This window comes from Sus scrofa, chromosome 2, assembly GCF_000003025.6.
Source record: "Sus scrofa isolate TJ Tabasco breed Duroc chromosome 2, Sscrofa11.1, whole genome shotgun sequence".
Lineage (NCBI taxonomy): Eukaryota > Metazoa > Chordata > Mammalia > Artiodactyla > Suidae > Sus > Sus scrofa.
The window spans coordinates 47516083-47536946 of NC_010444.4; the positions used below are offsets into that span (position 1 = coordinate 47516083).

General features: G+C 36.5%; 1 protein-coding gene across 3 annotated transcripts in view; it reads right to left on the bottom strand.

Annotated features, from left to right (window-relative positions):
* Positions 1 to 20864, bottom strand: part of USP47 (ubiquitin specific peptidase 47) — a 134732-nt gene that overhangs the window by 66921 nt on the left and 46947 nt on the right. For all 3 annotated transcript variants that reach the window (XM_021083314.1, XM_021083316.1, XM_021083315.1), the window contains 4 exons: positions 14560 to 14763; positions 10876 to 10989; positions 9310 to 9448; positions 3463 to 3559 (listed from right to left, as the gene is read on the bottom strand). In XM_021083314.1, coding sequence (XP_020938973.1) covers positions 3463 to 3559; positions 9310 to 9448; positions 10876 to 10989; positions 14560 to 14763 — 554 coding nt within the window. The remainder of the gene's footprint in view (positions 1 to 3462; positions 3560 to 9309; positions 9449 to 10875; positions 10990 to 14559; positions 14764 to 20864) is intronic.

Genomic DNA, 20864 nt, shown 5'->3' on the forward strand with positions numbered 1-20864 from the left:
CACAGTTCTGTGATCTGGCCTGTCTTTTTACATTAGAGCTCCCTTTTGCCTTGCAGATGTCAATGGAATACATTTCACATTTTTTCTTCAAAACTTCCCTGAAAATAGCTCTACACATTATGGCATCTGCTTTAATGCTCCGCTTTTCTATATTCAATCCCTGGCCCTCTTTAATTCTTACTTTCCTCAACAGAAGAGACTTATAATTGACAACATAAGATCTAAAATTCTCCCAGTAATTGTTAAGAACAGTGAAGTAAAAAAAAAAAAAAAAAAAAGGAATGCTTAAATTTTCTACAAGGGAAATTCACTAGTAGAGAGGAATCACTCTGATATAAAACTAAATTCTCATTTGTCCTTTATTCCTAGTACAAGCACCTTAAAATGTTTTCAGTCTTGCTGGTTCTTGCCATTCATTACTCCAGTCATCTAAGTTAGAAACTTTAGTGTCATATTTGATCCTTCCCTTTCTTTTACTCCTAAATAAAATTTGTCACTAAGTCCTATCAATTTTCAATCTGAAATATCATAACCACTGCCACCATCTTCATTTTAACCCTTACCTATCCATGCCTAGTTTAATAAAAGATTCCTCCAGGGTTCCCCATCTTTCAAACCAATCTTGCACGCTGCACTACAAAAACATCCTTAAAACAACATATTTAACATATTACTTAACATGCCTACACACCTAAAATGGTAGGTTCTCTGTGACCACTATATAACAAATGAAGAAAATAAACAAATAGAGCTCTATCTTCCATATGAGTGCTACCCCGTCTATAGTCAAATGAGGTCCAGCCTTCTAAAGGAGCCACCCCTTCCTTGGTTCCAGATTATGAAACACGATCAGGCTCTCAGGTTTTGTTTCTCCACCTGCAATAAGCTTCATTCTCTTTTCACAATCTCTAAGGCATCCCCTTTAATCTGATGTCTCACTACCCCTCCACTCACAGGGCTCCAGTCATAATTAGACTGCTTTTGTTCCTCAAAGGCTTTTGCACTCGAATTTTTTCTGCCTTTAATGTTCTTTCCCCATATCTTGACAAGAGTTGTCAAGTCCATACTATTTCCTCAGAAAGGCCCTCCTTAACTACTCACCCCACCTCTTGACAGTTACGCTTTCCACACTGCTCTGCTTTATTTTCTTCATGGCCTGTATGACTGTGAAATGAGTTCATTTCTACAGGCTGACCTATGGAAGGTCTAAGGGAAGAAAGTTGTCTAATTTACCTCTCTAGTAAGAGTTCTTGGCATATAGTAAGTATGCAACATGTTTGCGGAGTCAAAAGACCTGACTACACTGTTACTCTTCTCCACAATGCTGTATATTCACACACCACCACTTTTAGGGTGGAATTCACGGTTAAGCTCCTGGGATCCCCATTACTAAGAAATACTTCCCAAAGCAGGCACCTTACAGTGGACTATTTTGTTCCAGTTGTTAGGGCAGGCTCTAGGTTTCATCTTTTGACCTCACCTTCCAGTACTACTCTGATAAAAACTCCAGTTAAGCAGATCTCTTCGAGGCCCCTACAACATACTATACTTATGGCATCAACTAAAATACATAGAATAGAGTACATAGAATAGAGTAATGGATTCTGATATCTAGCAGTGTGGCCTCCGGCAAACTAACCTCTCTTGTGTCTTCAGTTACCTTTTTTGTAAAATGTATGTAATGCATGTAATTCATATAGTTACAATGAGAATTATTATTAAGTCTATATGTAAAGTGCTCAGACAGTACCTGATACAAATAACTAAAATTAAGGTAGCATGTACTATCACTCAGTTTTGCTCTTTCAAGTCCTCCTGTCAACAATGCCTTCTTTTTCTTCTCAACATGGCTAAACTCTACCTATCTTTATGATCTACCTAAAGTTCTACTTATTCCACTAGGTCACTTTCCCAAGTTTCATTAATCTTCCTTCTCTCTAAATTCTCATGGCACTTAGATGTCCTTACATGTTATTTAAACTATTTTATACATACACACATTGCTACTGTAAAGAGATCTGTAAATTACTTAAGAACAAAGACTTATTTCTAACTTCATCTCTATCTACCAAGTCTAGCTAGCATATAAACACTACTGGGTAACAAATACTTGCCAAATGAAAAACATGTCAACTTTTATAAGTAAATTCAGATGATAAGTCTACATATGAATGTAATGGTAATATAATGTTCTTTGAACATTACAACCAATAATATTAAAAGTTCCAAAAATACATTAAATACATATTTACAGTAATTACAAAGGTGTTATTCAAAAATAACACAAAAAGGAGAAAAAAATCAGTTTTTCTGTATTTCAATTGTCATAGAAAAACAAAAGTTATTCATGTAATAAAGAAGTACACAAAGCAAGAGTGTATTAAAAGTATTATAAGAGGATACTCATAAAAACATATGTCTGACTTTAGGATTTATTTAAATATACTATCTCCACAGAGTATTTTAAAGCATCTGATATAAATAAAGTCCTTTAAAAATGCACACACACAAATACAGAACAGCTGCATTATATTTTAATTAAAAACAAACTTTGAAAGTTTAAAGAGACATCTTTCTTTTCTTTATTTTTTTGGTTTTTTTTTTTTAGGGTGACGCCCACAGCATATGGAGGTTCCCAGGCTAGGAGTCGAAATGGGAGCTACAGCTGCCGGCCTATGCCACAGAAACACAGGATCCTAGCCGTGTCTATGACCTACACCACAGCTCACGGCAATGCTGGATCCTTAACCCACTCAGCAAGGCCAGGGACTGAACCCGTGTCCTCATGGTTCCTAGTTGGATTTGTTTCCACTGCGCCACAAAACAGGAACTCCAAAAAACATTTTTCTTAAACTGAGAGGAGGGGAGTTCCCATTGTGGCGCAGTGGAAACAAATCCAACTAGGAACCATGAGGTTTCGGGTTCAATCCCTGGCCTCGCTCAGAGGGTAAAGGATCTGTCATTGCTGTGAGCTGTGGTGTAGGTCACAGACACAGCTTGGATCCTGCATTGCTGTGGCTGTGGTGTAGGCCAGCAGCTGTAGCTCCGATTAGACCCCTAGCCTGGGAACCTCCATACGCTACGAGTGTGGCCCTTAAGAGCTAAAAAAATTGAGCGGTGGAAGAAAAGGAGATTATGGCTTCCATATTCAGATTATGTCCAAAAGCAGGTAATATATTTCTTCATAAAGGCATTAAAGGTCAAAGTGAGGGAAGCTTAAATCCAGTAATTTATCTTAAATGTAAATCTTATTAATTTTATCCTTTTGCTGTCTATTTACTTCTGATTTTTCTCTCCCCACAAATTTTTCATATGCCTATCTAAGATCCTTATATACTATTCAAGGTACATTTTAAGAAGCGAGACATGTCCCATGCAAGGAAGAAAAAAGATTTAATTAGTTAAAAACTATATTTTCATTCTTAAATCAATTTTATTTATATAATTTTTTTGAATACTCACTTATATAATGCATTCCTAAATTCAGGAGTCATAAAAAGTGTTTGTAAAAGGCTATTCAAATAGCAAGTCATTGCTTGGTTTACCAATCCCACATATCCTTTGAAAAAAAAACACACAAACATACATAAATCAGCATTTACATTAAAAAAAAGAAAACTTGAGAATTTAATACACAATAAAAACTAAGAGGTTAAGGTTGCAGTTGGAAATGCTTTCAACTTTTTCAACAGCAACTAAGAAAGACCTCTTTGCTAATAAGTGCCCTTTATAAACCTTATTTCTCAGAAAAAGTCAGAATTAATGGACATCTTATTAAATGTCTAGAGATAAACATGAACATTACATAGCATTTAATTAAACTTTGAGAGATGTGTTTAATATATTTTAGACAAAAATGATCTTTGTTCCCCAAATCTAAAAATTATGTATTAAAACAGAAAAGTATAAATATATTCACTTCAAATATCATGCATATCCAGTATATGAAGCCAGTACCCAACCAATTATCCCTGTCATCAGGCCCAATAAACCAATTTCTATCAAGAATTAATGACATGAAATAAATTCATTGTATGCAAATTCAGTGGCTTCCACTATTTTAACACACCCAGGAAGTATGAAATCCCATAGATCAGCATGCTATGCAGAGTGACTATTAAAGTAAAGGAGAACCCAGAGATGCAAGTAGGGGAGAAATGAAGGAGGGAAAGAAGGAAAGGAGGAGAAACTTACATGCATATAAAATGCAAGTGAACAATTTATGTACCTAGCTTTATATACCTAACTGGAAATGACTACCACTTTAGAACATTCTAGAATTCTTCTCTGACAGAAACTTCAGGCCCAGTTTATGTGCACGCACACAAACGCACACACATACACACACACACCAGCTTCATCATTTTACTACACCTCATTATTTGAGTAAAATGTGGTAAAAACATTGCTTAATAATTAACCTTATTTACACCCACTTAATACTGAATGACTTGGTTGTCTAAAAAAAAACAAATCTTTTCTCAACAGATGCTCAAGACGTTCACTGAAGCTTTTCAAAATACTTTTTCAATTTCCAACAATTACCAAAAATATCTTAAGAAGTGGTAAACTCTGTGGATAAACTATATTGCTAAAGAAGGTGATGAAAGGACCAACAAATGCACAATGAACCTTGGTCAGCTGGAAAAAAGGAATCAATTCTCCACTATCTGTAGTCATACAATTTTAAGAGACCAAGTAGCAACCTCCTTTGTACTCTGAACTAAGGTTCAAGATCTGACTTCTAATGCTTTTCATCTTTGCAAATACTGTGTACATATATTTATATATTTACATTGTCATATAATTACAAACTGTTGCAATTCCTAACCATCCCCTCACCTAAGTTGTTCTAACAGCAACCTGTCCTTAATCTTTATCAGAGCCTTTATCTCCCTGTTCTATATTTGTTTATTTACTAGTATGTCTTCTTCATCAGACTGTGAGGAGAGGGGTCGAATCTGACTTATCTCACTATCCTATTACTTGGCACAGCAGCAGATGCACATGAGGGGCAAGTGCATATGATTTACAGGTAACACAAATCTGTAAGGTATCTGGACTGATTATTAACAATAAAAAGCATTATTTCATTCTTAGGTAATATAAACTCTTTCCCACCAATGATAGCACTCTAGCAAGGAGACCAGTCTCTTCTCAGCTGTGACTGCCTTGGATTTCTTTTCTTCTCCATCTCCCTCCCCCAATTCCTTCCTTTTAAGACTACAGGTAGAGAGGGACAACCACTCTACCTAGAGTCTTAAAAGGTAAATGAATACTACTATTGTCCCCTGTGTACCTTAAGACCAATGATGAATCATTTACTTGTGACCTTGTTTCTCTTCCCTGGGTTTACAAAATGAGTGGCAAGGGTTTCAGGGAAAGAGGGTGTAATAGCAATTAATTTTTATTGCTCTTTATTTTACCACTAGCAATAAAAATCATATAGACAGCTATGGTCTTTTGCACTTGATTTAGCACCATATTTAAATAGAATGAAAAGTGTCTCAAATAAATGTACTACTATTTTCCTAAAGCATGAAGATTTTAGTGAGAATAAGATAAAACGCTACTGAACTAATAGAAATCTTTGTCATTATACATTGTCTAAATCAACAAATTTCAAGTAACTATTATCAAGTGGACTATCTATCTGAAATAGGTATGAATCAATACTGTAGGCATAAAACAGTAAGGGAGAACACAGAACATATGCAATTCTGTAGAGGGCAAATGTAGAAAGAAATCCTGAATGGACCCAACAGATAATGAAGGAAAACTCATGCAGCCCAAATGAAGTAAAATGAAACTGGCCAACTCTTAAAGTAGGCAAAATGAAAATAAAAGAAGATTTAAAGAAACTGTCCAAAAAAAAAAAAAAAGGAGTTCCCGTCGTGGCACAGTGGTTAACGAATCCGACTAGGAACCATGAGGTTGTGGGTTCGGTCCCTGCCCTTGCTCAGTGGGTTAACGATCCGGCGTTGCCGTGAGCTGTGGTGTAGGTTGCAGACGCGGCTCGGATCCCGCGTTGCTGTGGCTCTGGTGTAGGCTGGTGGCTACAGCTCCAATTCGACCCCTAGCCTGGGAACCTCCATATGCCACGGGAGCGGCCCAAGACATAGCAACAACAACAACAAAAGACAAAAAAAAAAAAAAAAAAAACAAACTGTCCAAGGAAAGATATCTCAGATTTAAATGATAAAACACTTCAGTCATATGGAAAATGAACAGCTAAAGAAAAGGAGTGGAGTAGAGGTGTGTGAAGAACCATAGTTGGGAATGAAGACTATGATTACATGGAAATGTATATCAAAGTCCTCTAAATATATTTTTTAATAAATTTCAGGAGTTCCGTCATGGTGCAGCGGAAACAAATCCGACTAGGAACCATGAGGCTGCAGGTTCGATCCCTGGCCTTGCTCAGCGGGTCAAGGTTCCAACATTGCTGTGAGCTGCGGCGTAGACTGCAGACGCAGGTCGGATCCTGCGTTGCTGTGGCTGTGTCGTAGGCCATCAGCTATAGCTCTGATTAGACCCCTAGCCTGGGAACCTCCATATGCTGCGGTCCTAGAAAAGACCAAAAAAAAAAAGACAAATAAATAAATAAAATTTCAACTTAATAACTCAGTTTCTAGGAACTCACTCTAATAAGGAAATAATCACAGATGGAAATAATAACTTATGTATAACAATGTTTATCATAATAATGGCAATAATTATTGTTTAAATATCTAAATAATACAATGAAACATTAGTTTTCGGCCATTTAAAAGCCATATTAAAATACTATTTAATAACACTGAAAACTCCTCATATGGTATTACACATATGAGATTGAAAGTCTGTATTTCCCCATTTTCTTAAAAGCATTCAGATAAAGGAAAGATTAGGCAAAAATAAGCAATCATTAAAGCAGTTTCTGTTAGGAGTTCCCACTGTGGTGCAAATGGATCAGGGGTATCTTGGGAGCAACAGGTCACAGGTTCAATCCCCAGCCCAGCACAACGGTTTAACGATGTGGCATCGCCACAGCTGCAGCTTAGGTCGCAACTGTGGCTTGGTTCTGACCCCTTGCCCGGGAACTCCGTATGCCTCAAGGCAGGCAAAAAAGAAGAAAAAAGAAAAAAAGTAGTTTCTGTTAATAGTTCCAAGATTTCCACTTTCTTCATTTCACAGTATGACAATGAACATGTACTACATTCATATAATCAGAGAATTTCTTTTTTAAAGTATGCTTTAGTCTACGAATTTACAGGCAGAGAGCCATACAGTACACAGCACAAAGTAGGAGTTCTGTAAATACTTCTTGCATAAGGACTGAATTGCTTGTCAGAATACTTAGCAAGAATTTCAAGAATCCTGATTTGTTAAATCTGGAACTTTCTCAAAGTATTCCAAATATCTCATAATAATCTAGGTCGCATTTATGAAAACAAAATGCAGTTTATCCAGCCTATTCTAGAGGAGCTCAATGGAGGAACGCCTTGGAACCTACATTTCTTTCTTTCTTTTTTTGGCCGCACCCATGGCATATAGAAGATCCCCAGGCCAGGGATCAAACCCAAGCCACAGCTGTAACATATGCCACAACCGTGGCAATGCTAGATTAATAACCCACTTCGCCAAGCCAGGGATTGAACTCCCACCACCAAAGAGACAACACCTGGATCCTTAACCCATTGTACCACAGTGGGACTCCCAGGAATCTACATTTAAAAAAAAATATTCCACAATGATGTTAAAAGAAATAAAAATTTGAGGATTACTACTCTAGAGAGTGTCATGAGAAGCAGCTTTACTATATCCTATTATCTGAAATAGCTTTGCATTCTCTTTTATTCTTGGTAGTTTGCTGTAAAAAGTTCTACTGATATAAATGATCCTAGGAGTTCCCTGGTGGCCTACCAGGTTAAGGATCTGACATTGTCACTGCTGTGACATGGGTTTGATCCCTGGCCCAGGAACTAACTTCTGCATAATGCAGTCACAGCCAAAAAGAAAAAAAAAGCAAAAAAGATCCTAACTAAATACCAAACACAACCAGCTTTTACTATTTCTAGAACTCCAAAATAAACACACCATTAAGCCTATAAAATGATTAGCTACGAGATCATTCATTTCAATTACAAAATATAGTAAATGGAAGATTAAAGATCACATTAAAACAAAAGCTGCAATATAACTCCATAGTTTTATTTTTATTGTAGATATCTGTATGTAATATTCACAATTATCTCTGTTTTGAAGTTCTAAGAGTAAACACTCTGAAGCCATACCTAGCATGAAATACCATTAACAAGCTGTACAAAGGCTTCTTTGAGCCCCTGTCAATTTCTTCTAACATAATACTATGTACGGAAAATGTTTTAATATAAAATGATATGTAAAAAGTATCTAGATTATATTTTTAGGCAATCAACCAGTCATATATAAATACATATAAAACTGCATAAATAAAGCAATCACACTAGGTCAATAAATTAATTCAAAATTATAGGCTCAATCATATTCAGAAAAAAGCTAACAAAATTTTAATTACATGGTTAACTGCAAATGTATAACTAGATTAAACCAGAAGATACCACAGCAGTTCTAATAAAATAAACCTGGCCCCTCTGTTTCCAAATGGAAGTATTCCCTGTAGTCTATTCTAATCCACACGGAAATACATTCCTTTCCAGGGGAAGTCAACTTCAAAATTTTAAGATTAAATTCAAAATAGAAAGTTATCAAAGAAAAAAGTGTTCCTTCAAAAATCCAATATTTTGGAGTTGCCATTGTGGCTCAGCAGTTAACGAATCCAACTAGGAACCATGAGGTTGTGGGTTTGATCCCTGGCCTCGCTCAGTGGGTTAAGGATGTGGCGTTGCCATGAGCTGTGGTATAGGTCGCAGACGTGGCTCGGATTCCAAGTTGCTATGGCTGTGTCGTAGGCCAGCGGCTACAGCTCTGATTAGACCCCTAGCCTGGGAACCTCCATGTGCCACAGGCGCAGCCCTAGAAAAAGACAAAAAAAAAAAAAAAAAAAAAAAAAAAAATCCAGTATTTAACATTTTTATTTTGTTACTAAATAGTGGTAGTAACAATACCACTACTTAGTAATTATTACAGTAAAAACAAAAATGGGTTGAGGGAAAAGGAAACCACATTCTTGTTCTAACTCTGCTTCTGCTAACCATTGATCTTGCTCTGGATTTCAGTTTTCTAATCCATAAAATGAAGCTAGGCTTGAGATCTCTAAGATTATTCTGCGTCTAACATCCTACGATTTTCTGAAAACATAACAACAATAATAACAATAAATCTTACCAGTTTCTGACTTATTCAAGATAGATGAATAGGAGTAGCTTTGGCTGACATAATCACTAGTAGAGCCCACAGAACCTTCTCTTGGAAGTGGACCTATAAATTTGTCATGAACGCTGTCATCCCCAGTACTGGAATCCTCCTAAAATGCAGCAAAACCAATATTTACTGAGTGGTACGCATTACTAACAATAAAAAAAAGACATACTATTCCTGAGGCAAAAGAAAAAAAAAAGACAAGGCATTACTGGTACCACCAAGGCATATCAAATACCCTATTTCCTATAGGAAGGTCTGAAAGATGCCCAACATAAAACACTTTGGAGAAATGTTTATGTCTCCTTGCCGAGTTCTTACTTTCTCAATTTTATTTCTTTTTCAAACCTTGTTTACTTGAGAGGGGAGATTTCTGATACTAACAAATAAAAAGTATTATGGTGAACTCTGTGATGACAGAGCCTATCATTCATTTTTATATCATCTTTGCCACAGAGGCCTGCAAGATAGGAAATAATAAATATTGAATAAAATGGATAGTTTCCTATTGTCTCCAATTAGAAACTTTCTATTAATGAAGAAGAAGTCAAAAGGAGTAAGGGATATCAAATCAGCACAAGTAACTAGGAACCAAAGAGTAATTACTATGCATTTTAAAACATGACTCCCCAAGTTAATAGCTAATTTAGTTTCAATGTCACTTAGACTAGTCAAAATCTCATAATGCCATAAAAAGTAATGAGATTAAGGAAGGTCAAAACATATTATGGTATTACTTCAGTATAGATGTCCACTGTTTAACTACTTTCTACTCTCCAGAGAGGTATTCTAACTCACAACAGATTTGTAAAGCAAAAGTATCAAATGGAAGAACTTTTCCTGAGGAAAGTTTCATTTAAGAGAAGGGTTCTGAAAAAGTCCATATATTCTATAATCCTTAGTTTCCTCAGTCTGTAAAAGAAGCAAGGTAAATCAGACCAGGTATTTCCAATAAATGGCTTTAAAACTGAGTTACTGGATTTGATGATCGCTACCTAAAGCTGAACCAAACAAGAAGGACTACTGAAATAGTGCAACAAACACTAAAGAACAGAATTTAAGCATATAGCTTACAAAGAAGTCATTCCAAATAAAGGGGTGATGGAGATGGGGAGAAGAAGCAAAAACAGCAGAGTGGATAATTCTGGGGGTCTATTCCTCTAACCAAATACCAAAATATCTGGGCAAAACTGCCAAAGCTTAACAGTAACCAAGCAAATGCTTAACCAAAGAAATGACCACTGAAACACAATAGGAGATCCTAGACTCAGCCCCACCCCTGTCATAGTGGTGACTCCCAATGTGAAAAGAATCTATCTATCTATCTATCTATCTATCTATCTATCTATCTATGTAACAGTGCCATGGATACCCAGTGTAACTATGTCAACATATATACTTAAAACAAACCAACAAAAAAAGAAAATAAGCTATTATACACAAATTACAAGGCATAGCTCCTTCCTTTAGAAAATTGCTTCCCATGTAGTAGGTGACAGTACACAAAAATATAGGGCTTTCTAAACAGTTTACCAGCAGTATTTGAGGTTGTTCACCATCTTTATCTGTCAAATGCAGAAAATTCTTCTTCCCTGGCTCAAAATTAGCATCAAGAAGAGACTTGTCACTGGTATGATCCAGTGGAGCCTATAGGCATAAAACAAAAAAAAAATCTCAGATTATAAGAAACATTAATAGTGATAATAAAATAAAGCAAGTAATATTTAAATAGACAAATATCTACAATTATTGGACTCAAATAATATCTTTTTTTAAATGAAGGTTCTGGTAAATTCTTTTAAGCTAGGTTGGACTGGGCTCATCTGTTCGTGAACTAGGATGGCTAAGCCCAGCGACAGGGATATACTGACAGGTATCCCAGATGTTCACATTTCTCAACATCTAAAAAACTAAAGTACTACACAAAAAAAGAATTATAGCAGTTCCCATCATGGCTCAGTGGTTAATGAATCTGACTAGGAACCATGAGGTTGTGGGTTCGATTCCTGGCCTTGCTCAGTGGGTTAAGGATTCAGCGCTGCCGTGAGCTGTGGTGTAGGTCGCAGACAGGCTTGGATCTCGTGTTGCTGTGGCTCTGGTGTAGGCCGGCAGCTACAGCTCCGATTAGACGCCTAACCTGGGAATCTCCATATGCTGTGGGAGTGGCCCTAGAAAAGGCAAAAAAAAAAAAAAAGAATTATAAACATTTACGTTTTGGAGTTCCTGTCGTGGCACAGTGGAAATGAATCTGACTAGAAACCATGAGGTTGTGGGTTCGATCCCTGGCCTCGCTCAGTGGGTTAAGGATCCTGAGCTGTGGTGTAGGTCGCAGACAAGGATCAGATCCGGCATTGCTTGGGCTGTGGTGTAGGCCGGCAGCCGTAGCTCCGATTAGACCCCTAGCCTATGAACTTCCATATGCCGCAGGTGTGGCCCTAAAAAGCAAAAAAAAAAAAAAAATTGTGTTTTAATGTTCTCTAAAATGTATGCAATATAGTATTCAATGGGCTTTCATGAAAACTAAAGATTTTATATAATTAAAAACTGGAAAAACATGTTTTGATATAAGACTATAATGAGAATTCCCACATAAGCAAACACACTAAGCAACCCAACACAAATAATTATGTAATATAACAAAACAGACAACTTCAGAAAGAACCCTGAAGGAGAAGGCTGACCTATTTCAAGTACACTGCCAGGATCCAGAGGATCCCGGGGATAGAAGAGATCACGACTTTGAAAACTAAGTAACATACTCAGTCTTTGCCTAACTCTTTTATCTGGTGAGGCAATTTAAACCCTGGCTGTCATTCTGATATACTCTAGGTGGTGGATGAGAGATAGTGCTCTGTGTACCCCAAGCCCTACTCACCCAATGATTCAGTCCACTGTTGAGAAAAATGAGGGATAGGATAGGATACTCATTTGTTTTAAAACTATTTGTTCATTAAGAAACGTTTTAATGTTTCAAAGACATGAGGAGTATCTCCTTAGGAAGACTTATTTTATTTTTTTGGTTGCATTCGTGGAATGCAGAAATTCCTACATACGGGATTGAACCTAGACTACAGCAGTAACCAGAGCCACAGCAGTGACATCAGTATATCCTTAACCCACTGAGCCACCAGGGAACTCCTAGAATGACTTATTTTATGGAGATGACTTATTTCTTAGAAAATTAACATTATATAAAAGTACAACTATTAAGGCCAAAAAAAAAAATTAACTGTAAGACACACCACCACTTGCTATTTGTGACTCTGAGCAAGTTACTTCACTTCCCCATGACTCAGTTTCCTCACCTATGAGACTGTGACAGCACTTACCTCATAGGGTGGTAAAAGGATTAAATGCAGTTATATTTGTATATAGCCTAATAATAGAACAATACTAGGTACAGAGTAAGCACAAAATAAGTGTTAAGTAATAAATAAACTTACATAATCTTGCTTAACTTTGGCTCTCATCTAGAAGTCCATGATAAAAATAGGAAATAGAAAACCAGAAACTAAGAGAAGCCACTAGAAGAAGAAAGGTATCTTTGGGTCCCTACATTCTCTGGCAGAAACCAGATTTCAAGCATAAAAGATCGGATGTTGTAGCTAGACTACACAGGGGTTTTACCTCAATAAATCTGTGTCTGTGTATATGAGATGTAGGCAGACAAATGAATTAGGTTTTCAGAGAAGCATACATGCAGTGGGTAAAAGAGTATACTTGTAGAAAGGTACCGTACACAAATAAAAACACAAAAATTAAGTACTTAAGAACAGTCACAAATGAAGAAAGGAAAATAGTTAATCCTGACATAAAGCTACTTGAAGCTACACAGATGTTAATTTAACAAATACTTTTTGAGTGCTCAGGGATAGTATCTATGGAGGATACAAAACTATGAGGTCCCAGCCATCAAAATACAATCTATCAAGTGAAAAAACAGAAATGAATAACAACTACAATAAGTGGACTAGCAGAAGAAAAAGTACAATAGGAAGACAAAAAGATTACTACTTTTAAAGTGACATGGAGAAACATGAGTAAGGCCTTTTAAGAGTAAAAGATAAATAAGACTTGGGCAGACATATGTGACAGACTAGAACCATCGTTTAAAGTGAAAGAGAGCCAACACTAGATAGTACATGGTAATGTAAAAGAGAGTATTCAAAGTTTCAGGTTAAATATTGTTTTTCTTTGTTATTATTTGTTGGACTACCAATTTTACTGATCAATTTCAGAGAAGAAAAGTTGGCTAGAAGAGAAAATATCATAAATTTTAAAGGCAAGTCAAGCAACATCCAACACCTTTGATTCTTCTACAAAGCCAATTAAACTATGCCCTCCCAATACCATAGGGATATGCATTCAATTTCATTTGCCATTAAAGGTATTTTTCTATTTTGTTTTTGTTTTTGTCTTTTTCTAGGGCCGAATCGGTGGCATATGGAGGCTACGGGTCTAATCAGAGCTGAAGATGCCGGCCTACCACAGCCACAGCAACACCAGATCCGAGCCATGTCTGCAACCTACACCACAGCTCAGGGCAACACCAGATCCTTAACCCACTGAGGGAGGCCAGGGATGGAACCCGCACCCTCATGGATACTAGTCAGGCTCGTTACTGCTGAGCCACAACAGAACTTCCAGTGTTAATTATTTTTTGACACACCTGTCTCTACAGCTTTACTATGAAATCTCTGAAGCAGAAGTCATAGTAACACCAACTTTCCTGATCAGGAGTTTACCACTCTTGACTAGTATAAAATCTCTGCTTATATTGGGGTATAAGTCCTTTTATTCCTTTTTCTTTCTATACACATTTTTTCTTCTTTTCCAAAAATTAAATTATAAAACGTATGATTTTATATCCTGCTTTTTTAATTTAAATATTTAAGGTGAATATAATTCCATTCAGTAAAAGTTGGAAAATTTTCTATAGCTGATAGAATATTATGATAGTCATATTACACAAATAAAAAAACTAATGAAATGACATTGTGCAAATTTTAAGATAATCAAATGCTGAATCTAGAATGAAGGCAAAGGGATGAAGAGGGATCCAATTACTGAGTTGCACAAAAGCTCTATAATTTTGCTTACAATGTTAATAGGGATTCCAAGATTTAATATATTCATTAATAACAAAAATAATAACAATGGCTATAGTATAATATTATTAGCAGCTTAAGGGAAGATACTTTCAGTCTGTAATTTTACCATATCAGCTGTATTGATTCCATTTCCCCAGACCAAATCAAAGGTTCCATTTATGTAGCCTACTTTGTTGGCCACATCTTCAAAGAGCTTTCTGAGTGGAGTAGAAGCTGGTAAATTTAAAGTGATCCGTTCATTTACTGTCTTTGAATTAGTAGTATCTTGTATTATACATAAGACTCTAGGTTCTTCAGCAGCATTTTCTATCTGAAATTAAAAAGGAAAATAAATATTATTTCTCTTTGAAGGAAAACAAAATATAACTAGTCACACTTTCTATGAGTAGGTGCAAAAAATCTACAAAATACTATTTTCTCTGCATTAGTATTACTGTTTTGTGTCTCAAACTCTAATGGATATGTCAAACATATAAAACACCATATATTTGGTCTGTAAAAACTGGGGCACATTTAAGAATCGACTATTGCTCTTGTGGATATGTGCTTTCACCTTTTAAGGCTGCAAATCAATGGTCAATAAGCCCATGAAGACAGTTTGCTTGAGCAGTTTTCCATTGAAAATAACAAAATCTGATCCTTAAAAATTTGTTACTACAATGTTAGCACAGTCTCACATACAGCATTTCTGGGCTTCCTGATGAAATAGAAGGGAATTGTGTAGAAAAGCAATGAGGATTGTCTAAGATTGCAAAATCCACAACTATAGGACATAGGCAATCAGGCATCCTGACCTTTACACTACTGTACCCACAGACCAAATGTACAAAAGCCCCATTAGAGAGTTCCCGTCATGGCTCTGTGGTTAACGAACCCGACTAGTATCCATGAGGATGAAGATGCAATCCCTGGCCTCGCTCAGCCGGTTAAGGATCCGGCATTGCTGTGAGCTGTGGTGTAGGCTGCAAATTCGGCGTGGATCCCAAGTTGCCATGGCTGTGGTGTCTACAGCTCCGATCAGACACCTAGCCTGGGAACCTCCATATGCCGTGAGTGTGGCCCTAAAAAGACCAAAAAAAAAAAAAAAAAGCGTGTTAGGAGTTGACAAGCTTATGCAAGCAGACTAGCACCAACAGAGGAATAAGGAAAAGCAAGGAAAAATGTAGAAGAGCATTAAGGTCACAAATTCTCTTTTGTTCTTTTTCATCTAGTACGTAAATCAGACAAAAATTCTTCAAAGGAAACTTTCTCAAAGAAACTATGCCTTCCCTTAGCTGCTAAAGAACACTTACTTTTTTCCCATTTTCCACAGGGGTAGTAGGCTACATCAGATACTCTAGTTAAAGAAGTTCTTTCCCTCCTCCTGCAATACCAACTCAATGAATGGTACCATCATCTACTAACTGCTGAAACTGGAGCGCTGAGCATCTTCCTCATCTCCTCCCTCTTCTTCACCTCACATAATCACCACATTGTATCATTTCTACCCTTTGGATGTGTCTTAAACTTTACGTTTTCTCTTTACTCCTGCCTGAAGCAATCAGAATCTTACACTAAGATAATGGCAATAGCTTCTCCAATCTCATCTTCCTTCAATCCAGGATAGTATTTTAACACGCAAATCTGATTATGTAAATCTCTTCCTTTCCCTCAACATCAAGTGTAGCAGTCATTTATCTGAGGGACCTCTTATAACCACTATAAACGACTTTGCGGAAACAAGAACTATACAAATTGGTGCTGTATACAAGACTGGATCTCTCTCTCTCTCTTTTTGTCTTTTGTCTTTTTAGGGTCACACCTGCAGCATATGGAGGTTCTCAGGCTAGGGGTCTAATCGGAGCTGCTGCTGCTGGCCTACGCCAGAGCCACAGCAACTCGGGATCCGAGCTGCGTCTTTGACCTACACCACAGCTCATGGCAGTACTGGATCCTTAACCCACTGAGCAAGGCCAGGGACTGAACCTGCAATCTCACAGTTCCTAGTTGGATTTGTTTCCCCTGTGCCACAAAGGGAACTCCTCTCTTTTTTAACACAATAAGATCAACCCCAACTTCTTATTAATTCTATATTATCCACTTTAAAATAGGAACAGTTATTATCATTTACCTGTATTGAAGACAACACAGCCACAAGGAGTTTTCTGTTTGTTTGGTACAGTAATACAATTACAATTTGTTTCTGCCCCTATAATTTGGGGTTTGTAAGAGAGTACTTAAACTAAGGTTAAGTTAATTAGTTTAGAACAGAAATAAGGTGCTATAGAAGAAGTATAATGTTTAAAAAAGACTGGCTAGTGCTATGTTTCAGACAAATAATTACCAACAATAACCGACTTTAAAATGAAGAAAAATACTTCTTTTAAATAAAAAAAAAAAAAAAAAAAAACGGATAACAAAAAAAAAGCAAAAGGAGTTCCTGCTGTGGTGCCACAGGATCAGTGGTGCCTCTGCAGGGCCAGGATGCAGATTCGATCCTGGCCTGGCACAGTGGATTAAAGGATCTGGCATTGTCACAGAGGTGGCATGCGTCACAACTGTAGCTCAGATCCAATCCCTGACCCAGGAACTCCATATGCCATGAGGCAGCCAAAAGAAGAAAGAGAGAGAAAAAGAGCAAAAAAAAGGGGAGGGGGTTTTCAGTTATACACGTAAGGTGTTCATATTAACGCTTATAATGATTTTATACATTTTAATCTCAAACTTAAAGTGGACCTTTCTTAAACACTGGTCTAAGATAAAAGGGAAACTCAAAATAAATTTCAACAACAAAAGAACTACTTGTAGGGAGTTCCTATTGTGGCACAGTGGAAATGAATCCAACTAGTATCCATGAGGATGCAGGTTTGATCCCTGGCCTCCCTCAGTGGGTCGGGGATCTGGTGTTGCCATGAGCTGTGGTGTAGGTTGCAGACACGACTCAGATCTGAGTGGCTGTAGCTGTGGCGTAGGCTAGCAGCTGTAGCTCCAGTGTGACCCCTGGCCTGGGAACTTCCATATCCCACAGGTGTGGCCCTAAAAAGCAAAAGAATAATAATTTTTTTAAAAATCCACTTTGATATTTTCAGTAGTGTACTTCAGAGGTAAATTCAAGTTTTCCAGGTGAAAAACACTACAGTGGCCAGATTTTAAAACTTCAGATAGGTTGGAGTTGATGATCCGAGGAAGAGGATGCTATCTAAGAATAAGAACTCAGAAGTGCTAACATAGCAGTACATGTGAGAATGGTGATGTGTCAACATCATATAGCCAGACATTAGCAGTTCCTGGTTCTTTCCTTAAAGAAAGGTATTTAAGGTATAGGGACTCCAGCCTCCTGTACTTCCATCCGAAGATGTGGGTGAAATTATCCCTGATGGAATCTCATCAGAAGAATGAATGTACTATAAGAAACACAAATTTTAATCTCACGTATGCCTTTTACTCTTTTCAATGACAACAGCTTTCTTTTCTGTGCAATGCACATAAGTAATTTTGCTCCTTTTTTTAAAACAGGAAGAGTAAAAAGAAAAAAGTGGAAATCATCTGTAATTCATAACAAATACATAACTATTAACATTTTGGTGTATATTCTTCCAAATATTTTTTCTATGCATACCCACACAGATACATACATGCACACTTTTTAAACACAAACGTTTAGTTAGGATATACATGCTGTTTTGTAACTTTTTTCTTTACTTGTATCATGCAGTCTTTCCTTGTCAAACTTTTTCTAACTCATCATTTTAACAACTGAATAGTATTTTATTACATAAATTAATAATAATTTGTTCCATCAATTTTATTTTACTGCCTCTTAGGCTAGACTTTATTACACTTGAGAAATAGTTTTGTGATAAATACCTATATGTATGCTCCTCTGTTTCCCTAAGATTCCCATAAGAAGAATTTCTGAGCCAATCCCCTATTACTCTTAAATTCAATTCTAGGATAATTTAAATAAATGGAAAGCTCTGCTCTTCTTTAAAGGTCTAAGCTAGCCACATGTAAATATTACTTTATACTCAACCTTCTGGCCCCTATTTTAGTCCTAATTTAATCTAGCATGTGGCTGTTTTCCATGGACTACATCTAAATTTGTGCTACCACTATTGCCAACACTAATTATACTAAGGCAATCTCTTTCTCCTCCCCCTCCTTTCCAATTTCGGAACTATTAAGAAAAAATTTTTTTTTTCAATTTTAACATTTCATCCATAAGGTGTACCAACAATAATTTCATTATAGCTTTTCAAGAGAAAAAAAACTCTACAATATTATATTAAGCATACAGATTTCTAAAATACTTAAATGTTAATAAAAATTATTTCTTAGAATTGGGAAAACAGGAATGTTATCTTTCTTCTTAATTTCTTTGGAGTTCTACCTGTGATTGGCCCTACTTGTGACTAAAGCAAAAAAACAAAATCATCTTGAGGTGAACTAAACATGGCTAAAAATTCTTTCCCACTCTTTCTTTTATCTCTTCCCATGAATCTGGGCCGGCCTTGTAACCAACTAGGGGCAACAGAATATGATATAAGTGATACTGTGTGATTTAAAGCAAGAAAGTTCTGCTTCTGCATCTCTTGGACTGTTCCCCTTTTATAAGCCAGCCAGGCAAAAGATATCCCTTTGCCCTGGGACCACCACACTGTGTTAAAATCCGAACAATCCATACAGAGAGAAAGTGGCCACTTAGTGGAGCACCTGGCTGCTTGATGAGTGAGAAAAGCCTTAGACATGCCGTCCAGAGCCAGTCACCAGCCAAATGTAGCCAAGTAATGATCCCAGATGATGCCATGTGGAACAGAAAAACTCACTGGCTGAGCCTTTGCCCAAATCCCATTCCATAAAATTGTGAGCAAATAAACTAGCAGTTTTAAGCCACTAAGTTTTGGGGTAGGCTGTTCCATAATAATAGATAACAAAAACATACCTAAATACATTTAAGCATATGTAAGTGATAGTTGGGAAGAATGTGTTGACAGTGGTGTTAGCTGGGTGGGGGTGTTTGTTAATTTAAGTACTATAACATTAAGGTAAGGCATCTGAAGACATATCATGATTTAGGGAAAGGAGCACAATCTTTGAATGAAAAAAAGTTATATAATAAATAGGAGAAAGCAGGCAAGAGAAAATAAGTACAAAGCATTACAAAAGCCTAAAGCATATTCTACTGGAGAAATATTTAATATATCTTAGGTGAGCCCAGAGCATAATGTTCTCTATACAGGAAATCTAGCCAATTATGAAAAGGTATAAAATTAAAACTACTTATTTTGTGGGTAACTCACAGCAATACCACACTTCTGAGAATAGGGGAAAGTCAACAGTAGTTATATGACACTATATGCTAAAACAGTGCTTTTTATTTGTCTGTGCTCACTGCAGAAACAAAGCCAGATTTCCTAGCACTAGAAGTCTGAAAAAGAATCCTTGAAAAAAAAACAAAACGAACAAAAATGACAGTTTATTTACAAAAGGTAAAACATATTGGGATAAAAACACTGAGAACACATTTTTTGTTCTAAAGATGGTAGGGTCACTGCTAGAACATCTAGCACAGATGGCTGTACGGAATCTCAGAGCTTACTAAAGGCGTATGTGACTCTTAGGTCATCTTGTTCCCTTTCCTTGGCATTCCTAACAATTTTAAGTTCAAATCTGAGTTCTCTGAAGTTAATATCATAATTTTTGTTTTATAAAAAAAAAATACTAGGCATTTCTTATTAAAAAAGACAAAATGAGGTGTATAATTAATGCATATATTTAGAATGGCATTAGCATGCAGAAAACAAACGAAATTTAAAGTTAACAAGACTAAGATTTTTCTAAGAAAAAAATATAATACGAAGAATTTTAAAACATTATAGAGGGACTGCTTTACCTCAAAATTTAACAGTCAACCCATTTTTCTCTCAAGACTTTGTTCCTTTCAATGTTATTACAAATGATAAGATTACGGTTGTAAATTTAAAAATACACACACACACACACACACACACACACACACACACACAGTGCCCATTTTATCTACTCCTTGGTATAGGAACTACTATGAGCTAAGAAATTAGGCCTTCTGGATATACACAGTTCATGGTTAATATACTACTATAGATTTAAAAAGAAACAAATAATGGTGTAAATACTTTTGCTGATTGAAATGTATTAAATTTTATCAGCCACATTCAGATTGTGCACTTTTACCTTAATAAGTAACAATTCCTAGGGTACTGTTGGGAGTCGTCCTAACTTACATGAAAAAAAAAAGAACATTCTTTTATTTTTAAGATCCTCCCTCCACTTCACCCCAACCAGGGCAAATGCTAATGCCCCATGATCTTTCTCTAAGTGGTTTCTTGCCACAGATCACCTGGAGAAGACAGAAGAGATTAAATAAGAACCCTGAACTTACACGTAAAGGAA